The sequence below is a fragment of the Acyrthosiphon pisum genome, chromosome A1 (genome assembly GCF_005508785.2).
Source record: "Acyrthosiphon pisum isolate AL4f chromosome A1, pea_aphid_22Mar2018_4r6ur, whole genome shotgun sequence".
NCBI classification, from domain to species: domain Eukaryota; kingdom Metazoa; phylum Arthropoda; class Insecta; order Hemiptera; family Aphididae; genus Acyrthosiphon; species Acyrthosiphon pisum.
The window spans coordinates 8546097-8560976 of record NC_042494.1 but is presented as its reverse complement, the minus strand read 5'-3'; the positions used below and the strand labels follow the sequence as shown (position 1 = coordinate 8560976).

At 28.4% G+C, this 14880-nt stretch overlaps 1 protein-coding gene across 1 annotated transcript in view; it reads left to right on the top strand.

Annotated features, from left to right (window-relative positions):
* The first annotated feature begins 2064 nt into the window (after positions 1-2064).
* Positions 2065-14880, top strand: part of LOC100569464 (GTP-binding protein REM 1-like) — a 90766-nt gene continuing 77950 nt past the window's right edge. The window contains exons 1-2 of the mRNA XM_003247423.4: positions 2065-2323; positions 11708-12041. Coding sequence (XP_003247471.1) covers positions 2307-2323; positions 11708-12041 — 351 coding nt within the window. The 5' untranslated portion in view covers positions 2065-2306. The remainder of the gene's footprint in view (positions 2324-11707; positions 12042-14880) is intronic.

The following is a 14880-nucleotide window of genomic DNA, read 5'->3' as shown; positions in this document are numbered from 1 at the left end:
TTCCGCGTCAGGTCCGAGTGCTGCATCTAGGGTCGTCTAAGGTCTGTAGTTATGTGGTGAACTGAGAATTTGGTTTAAACTTTACGTAGGTACCTATTTCATCTTGGTTTTTCTTCCTTTGCCATTAGGTATCCGTGTGTAAGACAACGGGTGTGGCCGATCCTGCGTTTTCAGTTTAAATAGCTCCAAGAACACTGAAATGCTATCAGCATGGATCATCGTCATCCTCTCATTACCCTCCCTTCCTCCCCTAACACACACACATATACACACACATACACACACCAACAACAACACACTATATAGACAATAGTATTATTTTTTTATTATAATACGCAGCTGTATCACCAATATTGCTTTCGCGTGACGTTTTGTTAACGAAACCCATACTACGCCGCTAATCACCATATCCACCGTAACCGTGGTTACCATGTTAGGTTAAGTAAAATCGGAACGGTACATTTCGGTCATATCATCGTTCTGAGATAATGGTCGCGAGACGTCCGGGTGTGCACAACCCCCCGAGTAAATCCCCTACCAGTCGCGCTTATACCGACCTAAGTGCAGCTATACATGATATATTTGCGAAACACCATTACGACGTTATCGAAAACTATTTAACACGTTTATACGAATTTCCGTCCCTATAGTCCCTCAGCAGCACTGTGGTCGCCAAACGATAACACGCAACATTCATAATATCGGAGGGTAAACACATTGTATGTACAATTTTAAAAACATGCGTGGTCTCCATAACGATGTAGCCAACGTTTTCGATAATTCATAATCACTGCTAACGACAGTCTTATAATATTAATTGTATACAAAATATTGAAAATAAAACATTTACAAAATATTTACTCGCAACACACCACCAGTTCCGTGTCACGTGCTACATTGCCCTACCAAGCATAATGGCCAAAAATTATTGCCGTATACGCCAAAAATTGAAAAACAGGTTTTTTTATACTGTAATTTTCTAAATTTAATTTCAATTTTTTTATGTGCTAAGTAAAATCGTCGTTTGAGCCATTATTTACGAGATAAACAGGGAAATGCATATACGGTTTTTTAAAAAGTATGGAGTTTATTAAGCAAAAAGGCAGTATCCACCATGTACTAAGCCAAAAAGCAGTAAGTGATCTCACTATACGACTTTTTTGCTTAGTATGGGTTCACATACGTCTTTTCCGCTAAGGAAAGGACATCTACTTTTCAGCCGTATGTGACTATTTATAGAAACATTAATAAACATACGTAGTAAACAACATTCAAGTTTGTGTGATTTTACTAAGCAAAAAAACCGTAAGTCCATTTAAGTCAGTTCTAGACAGTTTAGAGTTACAAAACATATTTTTTTAGTTTCTACATAAAAAACTAAGTAAGTCTCATTTCATTTTTAGTTTAATTCAATACAATATATAAATAGTACAAAGCAATTTATAAAAAGCTATTTTTCTCAAAACTTTGAAAATGGCATATACTGCCATTAGGCTTAGTAGGGCATAATAAACGTACACCCGTGCAGTGGTGTACTTGTGGATTTGAGGTGGGATTTAGTAATTGGTCACATTTCGTACTACTTGCTACACGATATTTTAAAAATAGCTTATAAACGATTGTAACTTTAACACTACCTACTTGGTATATCGTTTATAATAAGTAATGGTGAAACCGTTTTGTACTGTTTGAAGTTATTAATTACAACGGAACTTTCATTACCGATATAGGACAATTCGATAGATATAGGTGATGATTAATTATTCAATTTTTACGAGTGTCTCGAATTAAAAATAGAAAAAAAATCGCGGTTTTTTTTTTGTACATTATTTTACTGTGGTAAAAATACTTTTATTTTCTCTCCAACTGCCCTCGAAACTCCTAGTCCAACGCGACTCCTTCCTCAGAGAAAACAATCCCAAACGGGCTCTGCCGCTGCACCCTGCACCGGTGAGCATTGTAGTTGTCGTACGATTTTCACCCTCACTCCCCTCCACACCGTCCAAACGGCCTCACCACTGGCGCGCCACGCACCCCCTTTATCGTCGACAGCGTCCAAACAAAAGCTGACGTGATAGCGCATGATGCCAGCAGTACCGTCTGTTCTGCGGGCCGAGTGGTTCGCGTCCCATCACACCTCGTGGACGTGTCCGTCGCGTGCGGGCAAGAATTCTTAAACGGCGATCAATTATTATACCTTAATAATTATTATGTTTACGTAATACATATTTTGATTCGTTCGCGTACCGGTGTGTACTATACTAACCGTGCGTGTGTTTTCCACATTTTTTCTGCCATTCTCATCGATGATGACATTTTACAGGTATGCGTGTTTACATAATTGTTGTCATGTCATATTTGAATTCGGACTGCGAGTGTCAGGGCCAACTACTGTTAAAATAATATTATAATAAATGTGGTCGCAGCGATGTTATTATTTTTTTGTTACCCTTTCGGTCGCATGCACCAACAACGATCCAACAGTTTTTGGGTTGACATTGCAATTTTTATACATACGGTTAATTAGGTAATTTGAATTCGTTTGTTCACAGTAGGTTTCGAGACGATTACAACCATGAAACGAACCTAACCCAACCGATCAACGTTTAATTATATGAGTTTTTTAAACAAAAAATCATTAAAAATTGATGACGTGTACAGTATTTAATAATAATAAATAATTATTGTAAGAATTGTGGGTGATTGTTTGAAAACGTTTCTTATATAGAATAACCAAATTAATAGTAAAACTACGGTGAATATATAATAATTATGTATTATATATTTTTTATCATTTAATTTAACAACATTATGGCAGCTAGATCAAAGGTGTGATAAATGAAAATATTAGATACTAAAATGCTCAGTTGCAAGTTCAAGATGTATATATAGATAACGGTTTGTTAAGTTTTTCCCAACTACGCATTACCTACTTTTAAAACCTTTTATTTTGTGTGGTATGTGCAGTGCAGGTACCTGATACCTATATGCTTAAAAAAAATTACAACCTTTACATTTTTCGTAAATTGGAGAAATAGCTGAATTTGCTGTTTTGAAAATCTATTGTTGGAAAGATTGTATTCAAGTTATTAACAAATATTATCAAATATAATATTTATATTTATAAATTATAAAATATATTTTTTATTCTTACGCTAAACATATTATGATATTGGTGTATGTTGTGTCCATAAGCGTGAAATAGTGAATATATAAACTATTATAATCCTCGTATAATATTGCCCCTAAAAGAAATAACGATTTTTTTTTTTTAAAGGAATTGTTTACATTTATATCATAGTTTTCATTCCGAGGTTAGGTTTGGTAATAAAACAATATATTATATATTTTTAGTGTATCTGATGTAATATTTGTGTATATTATACAATAAAATGTTTTAAGACCTATAGCAACAAATTGTATAGAAAAGTGTTTAAGTTAGTTGTCTTATGCTGCAAACAAATTCATCGGAGTAATTTTTAACTTTTAAATCTCACAAATATATTTTTAACTTAAGCTAATTATTTAGAAAAATATATCTTTGTTTAGTTTACCATATGTCTACGTGTAACTTGTTTGCGTTTTTTTATAAATTATTTGAAGTTCATAGTTTGACAGTTGAATGAAACATGTTTGTTGATCTTTGAGATTTAGAACTGACCTGTTAAGGTTAATAAAATAAACAAGTACCTATGAATAAATTGTATGAATTATTTAAAGGGTAGATTTCTAAATGAAAATACGTCTCAATAAGTTATAGCCATTTACCAATTAAATAATTTAATTTTAAATCTTATTTTAAAAATTTATTCGACGAAATAATTAAAATTGAAACTAAACTTACATACCCCCGTTAAACTAAAATTACGTTTAAGTTCAATTATTTAAATATGTAATAAGGAATTTCTTAATTGAATGTACAAAACAATATAGTTTTCCTAAATTATTTAAATTAAATGACTTTGAGACTCAAAACAAATAAACAAATGAGAAATGTATAAATTATTCAAATATGTATAGTACCTACCCAAAACATACGCTTTCGCACCGCTTTCCACCATAATTTTTCAAACAAAAGAATACTTGTATAATAATTATTATATTAGGTACACACTAATAAAATATTTCAAGTAAATGCGTAATAAAAAAAAAAAAAAAACAATGGATTGCCATCTCAATGCAATTTTATTCAATTCGTTTCTATTATTCTGTAATTTCAATGGTAGTATAAATATTAAGGGTGATCATTATTAACAATATAAGTATACAATTTAAATCATGGTGAGAATAATTGGTGAATTCAGTACATTTACTTTTTACCTCTGTTAAATGATGTTAATGTATTGTAAGTTAATTCAAAATAAGATATAAACATTTTTCCTAAAAGGTAAACTTTTTATATGAGTAATTGTAGACACTTAATTATTCAACTCGTATTATTTAAAATGACTTAAAGGTGAAAATATAAACTCAGTGAATCTACCTATTTATAATTTGTGATGTCTATTAAAATTATTTTTTATCAAATAATATTAAATTCTGTTAACTGACACATTTGTGTTTAATAACTTCAAATCCTTGATATTAATTTGGTTTATAAAACAATAAAATACTATTTAAAAATATTACATCTTGCTGTTTATAAAATAATGATATAACTTTTGTTTCATCAATAAAAATAATTAAAAATGTATTATTTCATTCACGATATATGAGAATATAAAATTGTATGGAAATGCATAAAGAAAATGCTTTTAAAGCGTCTTCGATTTAAATTGTGTTTTATAGTATACATCTGAAGAAGAACTGTACAGAAATATATAACTTTCTTACACATAAATCATTAACAGTTGAAAACAAGATATAATATTTACAAGTTGCAGTTTAAGTTCGGTATCAAAGTAATTATATATATATATATATATATTGAAGTTCCTTATAATTATTCGGATATAGTTATATATATAAATATATTATAGTGGCTCATTATACATTCATACATGCTGTTGTCTATACACTAAACTGATTTAATATATTTAAAAATAGAAGTAAAAAAAAAGGTGGGCAAGTGGGTGTCGCTCTGCTGTACAGTAGGTTACAAGTGGGCAACTGTAATGGATGGTATTAAATTTGAATTCAATGATAAAATATCATTGTATAAGAAAAACGTTTCTGAGCGAAAACGGACAGACAGCCTATGATATTATACTAAGTATATATGATGATATTATTGCGAATAAACTAATAAAGTAATTGATATATAGCCTAGTTACATGGAACGTTGAGTTAAATTTTCAATCCTTAGCTATAAAAGTTAAACATTTTATACATTTTTAACTACAAAATTATTATTAAATTTTAAATTTGATAAATTTTGTCAAAATTCAATTTTTAAATGCTTATTAAAAAAAATGTGCCTATGTTTTTTTTTCATATTTGTCAACTGCTAAAGTAAAAATATACCAGGAACCTTGTATTAAATTTAACTAAAACATAATTAAACAAATGTCGTGATTTTGACACCTTGTCAAAATTCCTATTAAATGATGTTACCTAACTCATAGATTTGATGTAGATTTCCGCTAAACTTTTTTTTAAACTTTTATTTAGTACACTGCATTTCTTTCAACATTTATTGAAATAACCTAAAAAGTCAAAAATTCAATAATGACATATATCTATAAATGATTCCATTAATGTGTCATTATATTTGAAAATTATACCCTGTCTAAAAAAACTAATATATACATTTATTGAAAATTTCAAGAATCTGTGGTTATTTGTTTTTTTTTCTATTATAACAAAATAATAAAACAAAATTGATTTTGTTAAACATTTTGCGTAAATATTTTTATTTTTTGTAATTTTGTTTTATTTTTCACTATAGTATTAATAATATAATTACGGAGAATTATTAATTTTGACATCCATAAACCACACACGAAGAGTCGAAGTGTTTTGGGGCTCAGAAAAATGATGACTGTTGATTGATAAATTAATAAATAATAACACACATCATCGTAAATCTAATGTAACCATCACTTCTCCCAGAGTCTTAAAACATCACAAACTCAATTATATCATAATATCATATAAATGAAATAAATAATAAATAATATTTTTAGAAACTACTTAAATGATTATATAATTTATTTATTTGTACAAGTCATATTATAAACAAACTTTTTCACTCAAATAAAATATCGTTATATTTTTAGTGAATCTCAAATACTAAATAAAATATTTAACTATTTATATAATATTTGGTTAATACCAATCATGCTCACCCCCTTTATTTCCAATAATGTAGTCATTCAAAATCTGATTATTGGAATTTTTAAATATATTTTTAGACCATACTTTCAAATTCTTGTGAATTTCCGCACTACTTAAAAAGTGCCCCGTGGAGATACAAATTTCTCTTATTCAAATGAGAACAACTCTTAATAACTGTAAACTGTACAGTGGACGATTTTTAAAATTTTTAAATCAAAATTCAGACGAGTAGTTTTTGAGTTAATTGACCTTGTGTTCTAAGCGTAAGTGGTCCATGATAATGGGCTTATATTAAGATAAAATGGGGTTATGGTGATTTAAACATTTTAGTTATTAATATTAATAATTTGTAAAATAAGGCCCAAGTATAGTAAATACTCTATCTAATTGTACGTCTATTTCATATTTTTGTAAAACCATTTTTAAGGACTATTATCCTTAGTACAAATATTTAAATAGCTAAGAAACTACAGATTCAAATTTTGAATCAGGTACCCACATCAAAATGATCAAAAAAATTGTCCACTAAATCTACTGGTAAATTAGAATTATTAGTTCACTTTTATATCAGATAAGATGCTGATGTCGAAAATCTGAGTATTTTTACTTATCGAAATATTGATGACAAACAGAAAAAAACACACATATCACTGTAAATACAATACTTTCGCTACTCTCAGAATCTAAAAATGTATATTCAATAATATTTTAAATAATTATTATAGTAATAAAATAATATATAAACAATGGCAAACATATAAAAAAATAAAAAAATATATTATTTGTTTTTCAAGCTAAAAAAAATTCACTTCTGAACTAGGTACACTTAGGAATTTAAAAAATATTCTATAGACACCAATACACCATCCAAGTCTCAAGGAATCTATTGATATATTTCTTATTGAACAGGGTGTCACGGTCCAGTAGTTTTAGTCCATTAACTATGGATAAATCAACATCCATTTTTATATACCTATATAGATTTACTAGTTATCCCGGTGTTACCCGATTTCCGTCGTGAACCTAAAAAACTTGTATGAGCACCTCTTTCAAAATGTGAATTATGGAAAATTCTTTCTTAGTTCCACTAATACACAGGGGTGCGAATAAGGTCCATGAAAATGTCAAGCCTCTAGTTATACGTTTAGGCTCTACGTTGATCAGTCAATCGATCACTCAGTTAGGACACGTTTGGTTATATACAAATAGAATACAGATAATATATATCTTCTTTCCCAAATAAGATATAAATTATATTTTATAAATACCCATTGCTCATAACTATTGTATATATTATAGCGCACTATACAAAATATTAATTTGTCTTTAAATAATACACTTATGACTTATCCTTATATAATATATTAATAAGTAACATAATTATGATGGTCAAGATAAAAAAATGTCTTATTGTTATTCTAATTTGTTCGTATTAATAGAGGTTCATGATTAACTATATCATACATAACTACATAAGTTTTTTTTTTATCGAGAGTGTTAATATTTATTTATAACCTATTTTTTTCAAACTTATTCAAATTAAAAATTAATTTATGTTTAAAGAATCTCTACATACTTAAAAATAATATTTTCATCACAGACTAGATACAATAGTAAAAATTTGAAAGGTAAATTTATTACAAACCGATAATAATTAATGCATTTTGATTAAATTACAACTATCTTTAAGAATTGATTGTGTTATGGTTCAGAATATTATGAATAACTTTATTATGCCAAGTTGGTCTAAAAATAATTATAGGAGTATAACACAAAGTACTGTTTTACTGCATCAATCAACTTCTTAAATATAACATAATATACTACCTAAGCTATTTTAATTTGTGACAATGTTAAATTTCACTAGAATTTTAATTTTTTATTATTACGTAATTATAATGCTTCACCATTTTATGTTATTAGTCTTGTGGTAGATACTTTATATCATATACCTATATAATATATAAGAAAACAAATTTAAAATTAAGATATGTACAAGTGAATAGTACATTCGAAAGTTATTTACAATATTAATTTTAGTAATGAAGTCTGGGATTTTTGTACAGTTTTCTTTCAGAGCTTCTTCTAAGTTGTTTGGAATCGATAAGGTAAGTCGATAAGTCTTGGAAGTTTTAGGATTGTTGGATGATTTGCCAAGTGTTTACGTCAACTAAACATTTGGTGAATATGGGTATTGGATCTTTGCTAATTAAAAATGCGTGGGTTAAGAATGAATGTCTAATTGTTTATAACTTCCTGTCACTACTTAGTTGAAATGTTATGGAATGTGCCATTTTTTAATATACTTTAATGTGTATTTGAGTATTTATCATAATTACTATGATATTGTACTGTTTATAAATAATTATTCATTATTTTCTAAGAAATGTATTATATTTTTTTGTTTCAAACACAAATTGTATTTTTTTTTAAATATTACAATTTTTGTTTAAATACCCTATTTAGTATTTTGTCAAAAATAATTATTTTACTTTTTATACTGTAAAAACTAAAAAGTTTCTTGAGTGTAGTTCACACACTAAAAGTAAATTAAAAATAAATGAGCATCATTATAAAATCAATACATTTATTACCCCCGGCCAGAATCTAAAAAAATAAATAATAATAATTTAATTAAGTTCCCGGTCAGGTAGTGCTGCTAAGTGTGGACATTATTATTAATCTTTATATCTCAAATGTAAAATTATTATTATGCTTTTTAAATTAATTTAAATCTATAAATTAACATTTTATATTAATATACTTTATGAGAAAAAAATAGGTAACATAATATTAATTTGTTGTCAATATGTAGGAAATAGAAAAGTAAGTATATGAAAAGAAATATATTAAAATAATAAGTACCTAACAACGTCCTTGTTAAGTCTTAGATATATGGTAATTGGCATGATACCTCTATAATAATTATTAATTAAACCGTATTACAGTTAGATTTTTTAAGTTGGATGAGGCATATCTGTTGAATAATTGTCCAAATATTATTTTGAAATGGATTTTTAGGATAGGAGTCGTATTATGAGCCGGACTTAAATTATACGGATAATAATAAGATGACGTGTGATTGGCCAGATAGTATATTGCTATATTTGTCATAAACTTATATTATTTTAATTAATGACAAATAAAATTTTAAACCGTTGTATCATATTGTTATCTAAAAACAGTTTAGTTTACTGAAAAAGATACAGTTCATACTACTCTATTGGAAATTGGAATGTATCATAAGTCATAACGTTTAGATGTTCAATACTAAGTTACTTGTTCTTTTATTATTAATATAGTTAATATAGGTACGCTCACAAATGATTAAATAGTAATTGAAAGTTTGAATAAAATTGTGAAATTCATTAATCGATGTACAATGAATTTCAAAATTATTAAAAACAAGATTATATTTATTTTATATAGAAGTAATATTTATTTGAAAAATGTATACTCATGAAGTCATTAAAGTTATAAGTTATAACAGGCAACAGCAACTCACCATACTATATAAGTTAGATTTAACACAAATTATACAGATATTAGTTACATTATTAACACATTAATAAAATATAATGTCCACATATTTAGCAGACAACTATTATTTCTTTTTCAAAAAAATATTATAAATTAAATATGTGATATAAGTATATAATATTTATTATTATTATTATCAGATGAATAAGAATAATATTATGAAAATATTTATAGCTCTTTTTTTCGTGTTGATATACTTATTTAAGTTAATTATAATTACACAACTGTATCTAATAATTAAACTTGCTCACCAAATGTCAACATTATGATTTAATTATACTAATATATAAAGACACGTCTTCATATTTAGCAAAATTAACCGCAATTGTTATGGTACGTCTTTGTAATCTCACATAATAATTTGGCATGTACCTACACTACATAATCAAAGTACAAACAAGTTGGCTTATAAACTTCCCTTACATTGATGTAGGTAACTATTATTAAATTACACATTTTAATTTTTAACCACGAGAATGCCGTGAGATCTACCGTTCTCTCTTATTAAGTTGTCAGTCAACAAAATGTCAATGGTTTCTTCGGGTAAGTCACGGTGTCTGGAGAACAAGTGCCGCCATCCCCCACCTGGGCATGGCAGATAGTAGATACCTACGGGTGCCCAAATCAAAAACTCTTCCAAAACAAACACACGCGTGTTCCTCCCCCTATCAACAAAAACAAAAACAGCTAATGGCCTAAGGTGTCGGGCTTAAGCTTAATAAAAAAAAAAAAATGTCAATGTTTTTTTTAAAATTAACCGAAATCAACATACCAATGTTGACCGATTTTAGACGTAGGTAAGACGTAGTCATGCCAATTACAATTTATTTAAATTTTGTTGTTATTAATGTTGAATAAAACGAATGTTCTTAATCCCGATATCGTAAATAATTGTTCATCAACAACGTTTTACACATGGTTTGTAAAGATAATAATATTTCAAAAAAGTAGCTAAAACGTGCACGTGTCATATCCTCGAGGACTTATTACGATACACGCTAGAATGTTTAATCTGAATTCCTCTCAGACATTATAATGCCACATTCAAACACACCAGCCTCAATCTTTTATTTTTTTGTTGATGAAATACTTTTGATCAAACACGTTTTATCCGCGTTGAACTCTTGAAATACATCACTTTTCCCGGTATGTTATAACAGCTGATTAAAACTTGCCGGTTATAAAAAATAAAAACATCTTATAAATATTATGGTGATGTAAAGGTAAGGTAATTAACTAGGTATCTAGATAGAATGGTTGACAACTCAGTTGAATGCATAAAAAACTACGTAATTTAAAAAGTAAACAATAATGTTATTATAGGTGCATGTACCAGCCTATTTATATCAATATATAATATTTCGATAAAAATAAAAAACAATAAATTAAATTTTTTTCATCGAATTTTTTACTAGTTTAATAGAAATAATATGAACAATAAATATTATTGGACTTTGAATCAAAAAATCCACCAGTTCTTTATAAAGTTATAACTATAATGAGGCAGGTTAAATTTTTTTTTTCTTTTATGAAGTGATAATATGTTTTTGTTATTCACAATTTCATTTTGAGAAATCATAGCTTAAAGAAGTACAAATATGTTTGAAAACCATCGAAAACAATAGATGTTCTAAAATGACATGCTTTTTAATACCTAGTATTCTAAATCTAACCGCTATGGTTTTTCTTTACACTTATAGGGATCCCCGGATGGGTGTTTTGAATACAAGTATCTAACAAATCCCTGGAATGATATTGACACGATTTAAAATCATAAATTGTATTCTCATTTATTGTTGCCCATAGCTATGGGAGCCATTCAGGAATTTTATTGATACTCGTAAAATATAACTATGTATGTATTGTAATAATGTCGTTCATCTTTGAACAGGCCAACGTCCGCACCGATGCCATTTTATGGGGGCGATTACCGGCCGGACGACGAGCCGCCACCGGAAGCCGTCTTGGAGGAGAAACGCATCATAGAACACCAATTCCGAAGACCATCGCCGTCGCGGTTGTCGTCCACGTCCTCATCTATCCGGCCACCGACCGCGGTCAGACAGGGTGGCGGCATCAGCGCAAACAGGTCTCTGCGCGCCAGGCCATCGGGAAGTTCGCCCAGGAGGAGTCTACAACGGTCGTCGGCGTTCGGCAACCGGAGATCTACAACGATCACGGATCGCGGACGTACGGCGTCTATGCCCGCCGTGCCGATTGTCAAGGTAAGGCTGGATAAGGCATTTCCAGAATATTTTTTATCATTAATTTATTTATTATGGCTTATACTATGGGTGCTCGAGCAGCGGGAAAAGTTTGTATTGGATCGGCTCATTTAAAGTTTGAATGTTAGTAAAAAAATTACTAGCTGAATGATAGACATATTTTTAGAAAAGTATTCCGCCGTGGACTATGAAAGACATACTCAAATATCTAGAAGGTTGTGGTTTAAAAATTAAGAGTGGATAGATGGATTAAGGATGAAAATACAAGAGTGTTATAAAACATTTAAACTGTGCGTAATTTACATATTTTAAAAATGTATTGATTTTCGAAAATCGAAATAATTACGCGCGCTTATACTTCATACAGAATCCCCTTTTTCTATGTTATATTTAATAAATATTAGCTGACGTTACTGTGGATATATAATAAGACAAATTCAAAGACAATTTAAATACCCTATCATTAAGGTGGAAGCTTATTACCCTATTATTATTATGAATGCTCAGCATACATTGCACCTCTACGATTTCCACCAACAATACAGGGTGATTTAGTGATTTAGTGGTTTTTGTCTTCATCCGACCGCCACCTATGTAGGTACTAAACTATATAATAGGTTATAATGACATTCACTCCGCCTCATGTATTATTTTATAACATAAATATCTGTTAAAATACTTTGATGAAAAAATATCACAAGTCATATCGATAACGTATAAAATTGTTATCAAAATTATGTGAAAAAAAAATGTTTTTCAAAAACATATTTGCAGAGAAAATAACTTTTTTTATAATAAAAAAACCTCTCTGTATATTATGATTATATAGTATATACGCGTTGGACATAACCATAGTATACAGGCTGTAGGCCCCACGGCCTATGTTATAAATAAACTGTTTCATATTGTCATGAAAATATATGAATGATGGGAAATATTTTTTGTTATCAAAATATTTACTAACATATTCTGCTATAATACATTTTTTTCCCTCAAATATAAACAAGTATAATAATGTACACGATATTTTTATCCGAACATTATGGTTTTTGGATCGTTTAGATTACAATAATGATGTGCCATGCGATTACATCAATTTCGATTAACTCGATGGGTTTACGTTCAAATTGATTATCATTTAATTTATAATACAATACCTAAAATGTGATGAGAATTATATTTGTAACACGAAAAATCGCGTGTTTTCATACGAGGTGTGTGCGAGGAAAAATGGTTTAGTATATTTATTAAAACGAAAAGCTAAAAAGGAAAAAAAACACGACATCCGGCTTACGTGTCACGTATACGGTATACCTGAAGGCTGAAAGGTTGATAAATGTGTTCAACCAGATGTAGTTGATTTTGACAGAAAACCACATTCACAAAGTATAGGGGTACCTGTACCTACATTAGTGTAATCTTTTACACGAAACTATATTGGAAATGGATATTATAATAAGACTTAATAAGTTCAATAAGTTCATGTAAACGACTATGGAAAAATAATCCATTACAGCAGCATATTATTATAATGTGTATCATCTACCAACAAATTATTATTAAAAATTTCCATGATCCATTTTAAATCATAATATTATACCGGGTTTTAGATTCTGATCGGATATGAGCGAGAAATAAATTGGTTTTTATTGTCTGGAGACACATTTTGGTACCAGATACTTTTGTCCTTTGGTATCATATCTTCGCTTGTAATATTAGTAATATTATTTTAATATAGGTATTACAATATAATGTCAATAATATTTAGATACATTGTTCAGTGTCTGAAAACCAAAGTATCTATAGTAAATCCATTTAAATGAGTAATGATAAATTTAATATTTACATTCAGCAATATCCTTTGACTTTAGCAGATGAAGGGGGTGACATGTTTAACTATTTAAAATCAGCCCTCTGGAACCGTTTTGGGAAAGTTTAAATATTATATCGGCAGTTATTGTTGACTCGTTATCTATTATTATGTATAATGCGTAAGTATAATATTAACTTTATACTCGTTTAAATTTAGTTGTAAGCAATGTTTGAAAAAATGTAATAGACAGTTTGAATGGATATTTTTTAAAATTACGTATATAGGAAAGATAAAATTAGTAAATGTTTCAATAACTTTTAATTGGATTGTTTAAAATAGGAAAACAAGGATATAGGTAATCAGATAATCATTTTAAACACACTTATATTTTAGATGCTTGAAAACGTCTTGGAATAACTTTTATTATTAAATATTAGTTAATTTATGTGAAGTTCTAAATACGTGGAGTATAAAACCAAGTTATTATGTTTCATTTCACAAAGATTTTAAAATTCAAAACTAATCCATAAAAAAAATAAAAATTTTTTGCAAGTTGTGTTGGATTATTTAAAAAGTACTTTAATTCTTTCAAATATTACAAGAACAAAATATCACAAATACAATAAATTGTAGCGTCGAATAGTTTATTATAATCATGGTCGTAGGAGCGTACAATTTTCTGTGCATTTGTGTGAAATACAATTAGTTTTATAATTTTGTTATGGTTAATTGATTATAATAAGAAAGAAATCTAACTTACGTGTACCTTAAATAACGAGTTCTTGAACTTTGTAAGTAATCGTTACCATAGTATCCTGGTGAATTATACTGGTGTATTGTGATGATTAAAGTGCAAAAAACACGCAATTTGATCATTTAGGTGTAAAAAGAATATAATATAATATGTATAATTATTATTAAACAATTCATGTATTCATCGTTGTATCAACATTCCGTATGACTATTTTAACACTGAAAATCAAATAGTTTTAAACATATTATAATAAGTACTTTTCTAATATGACA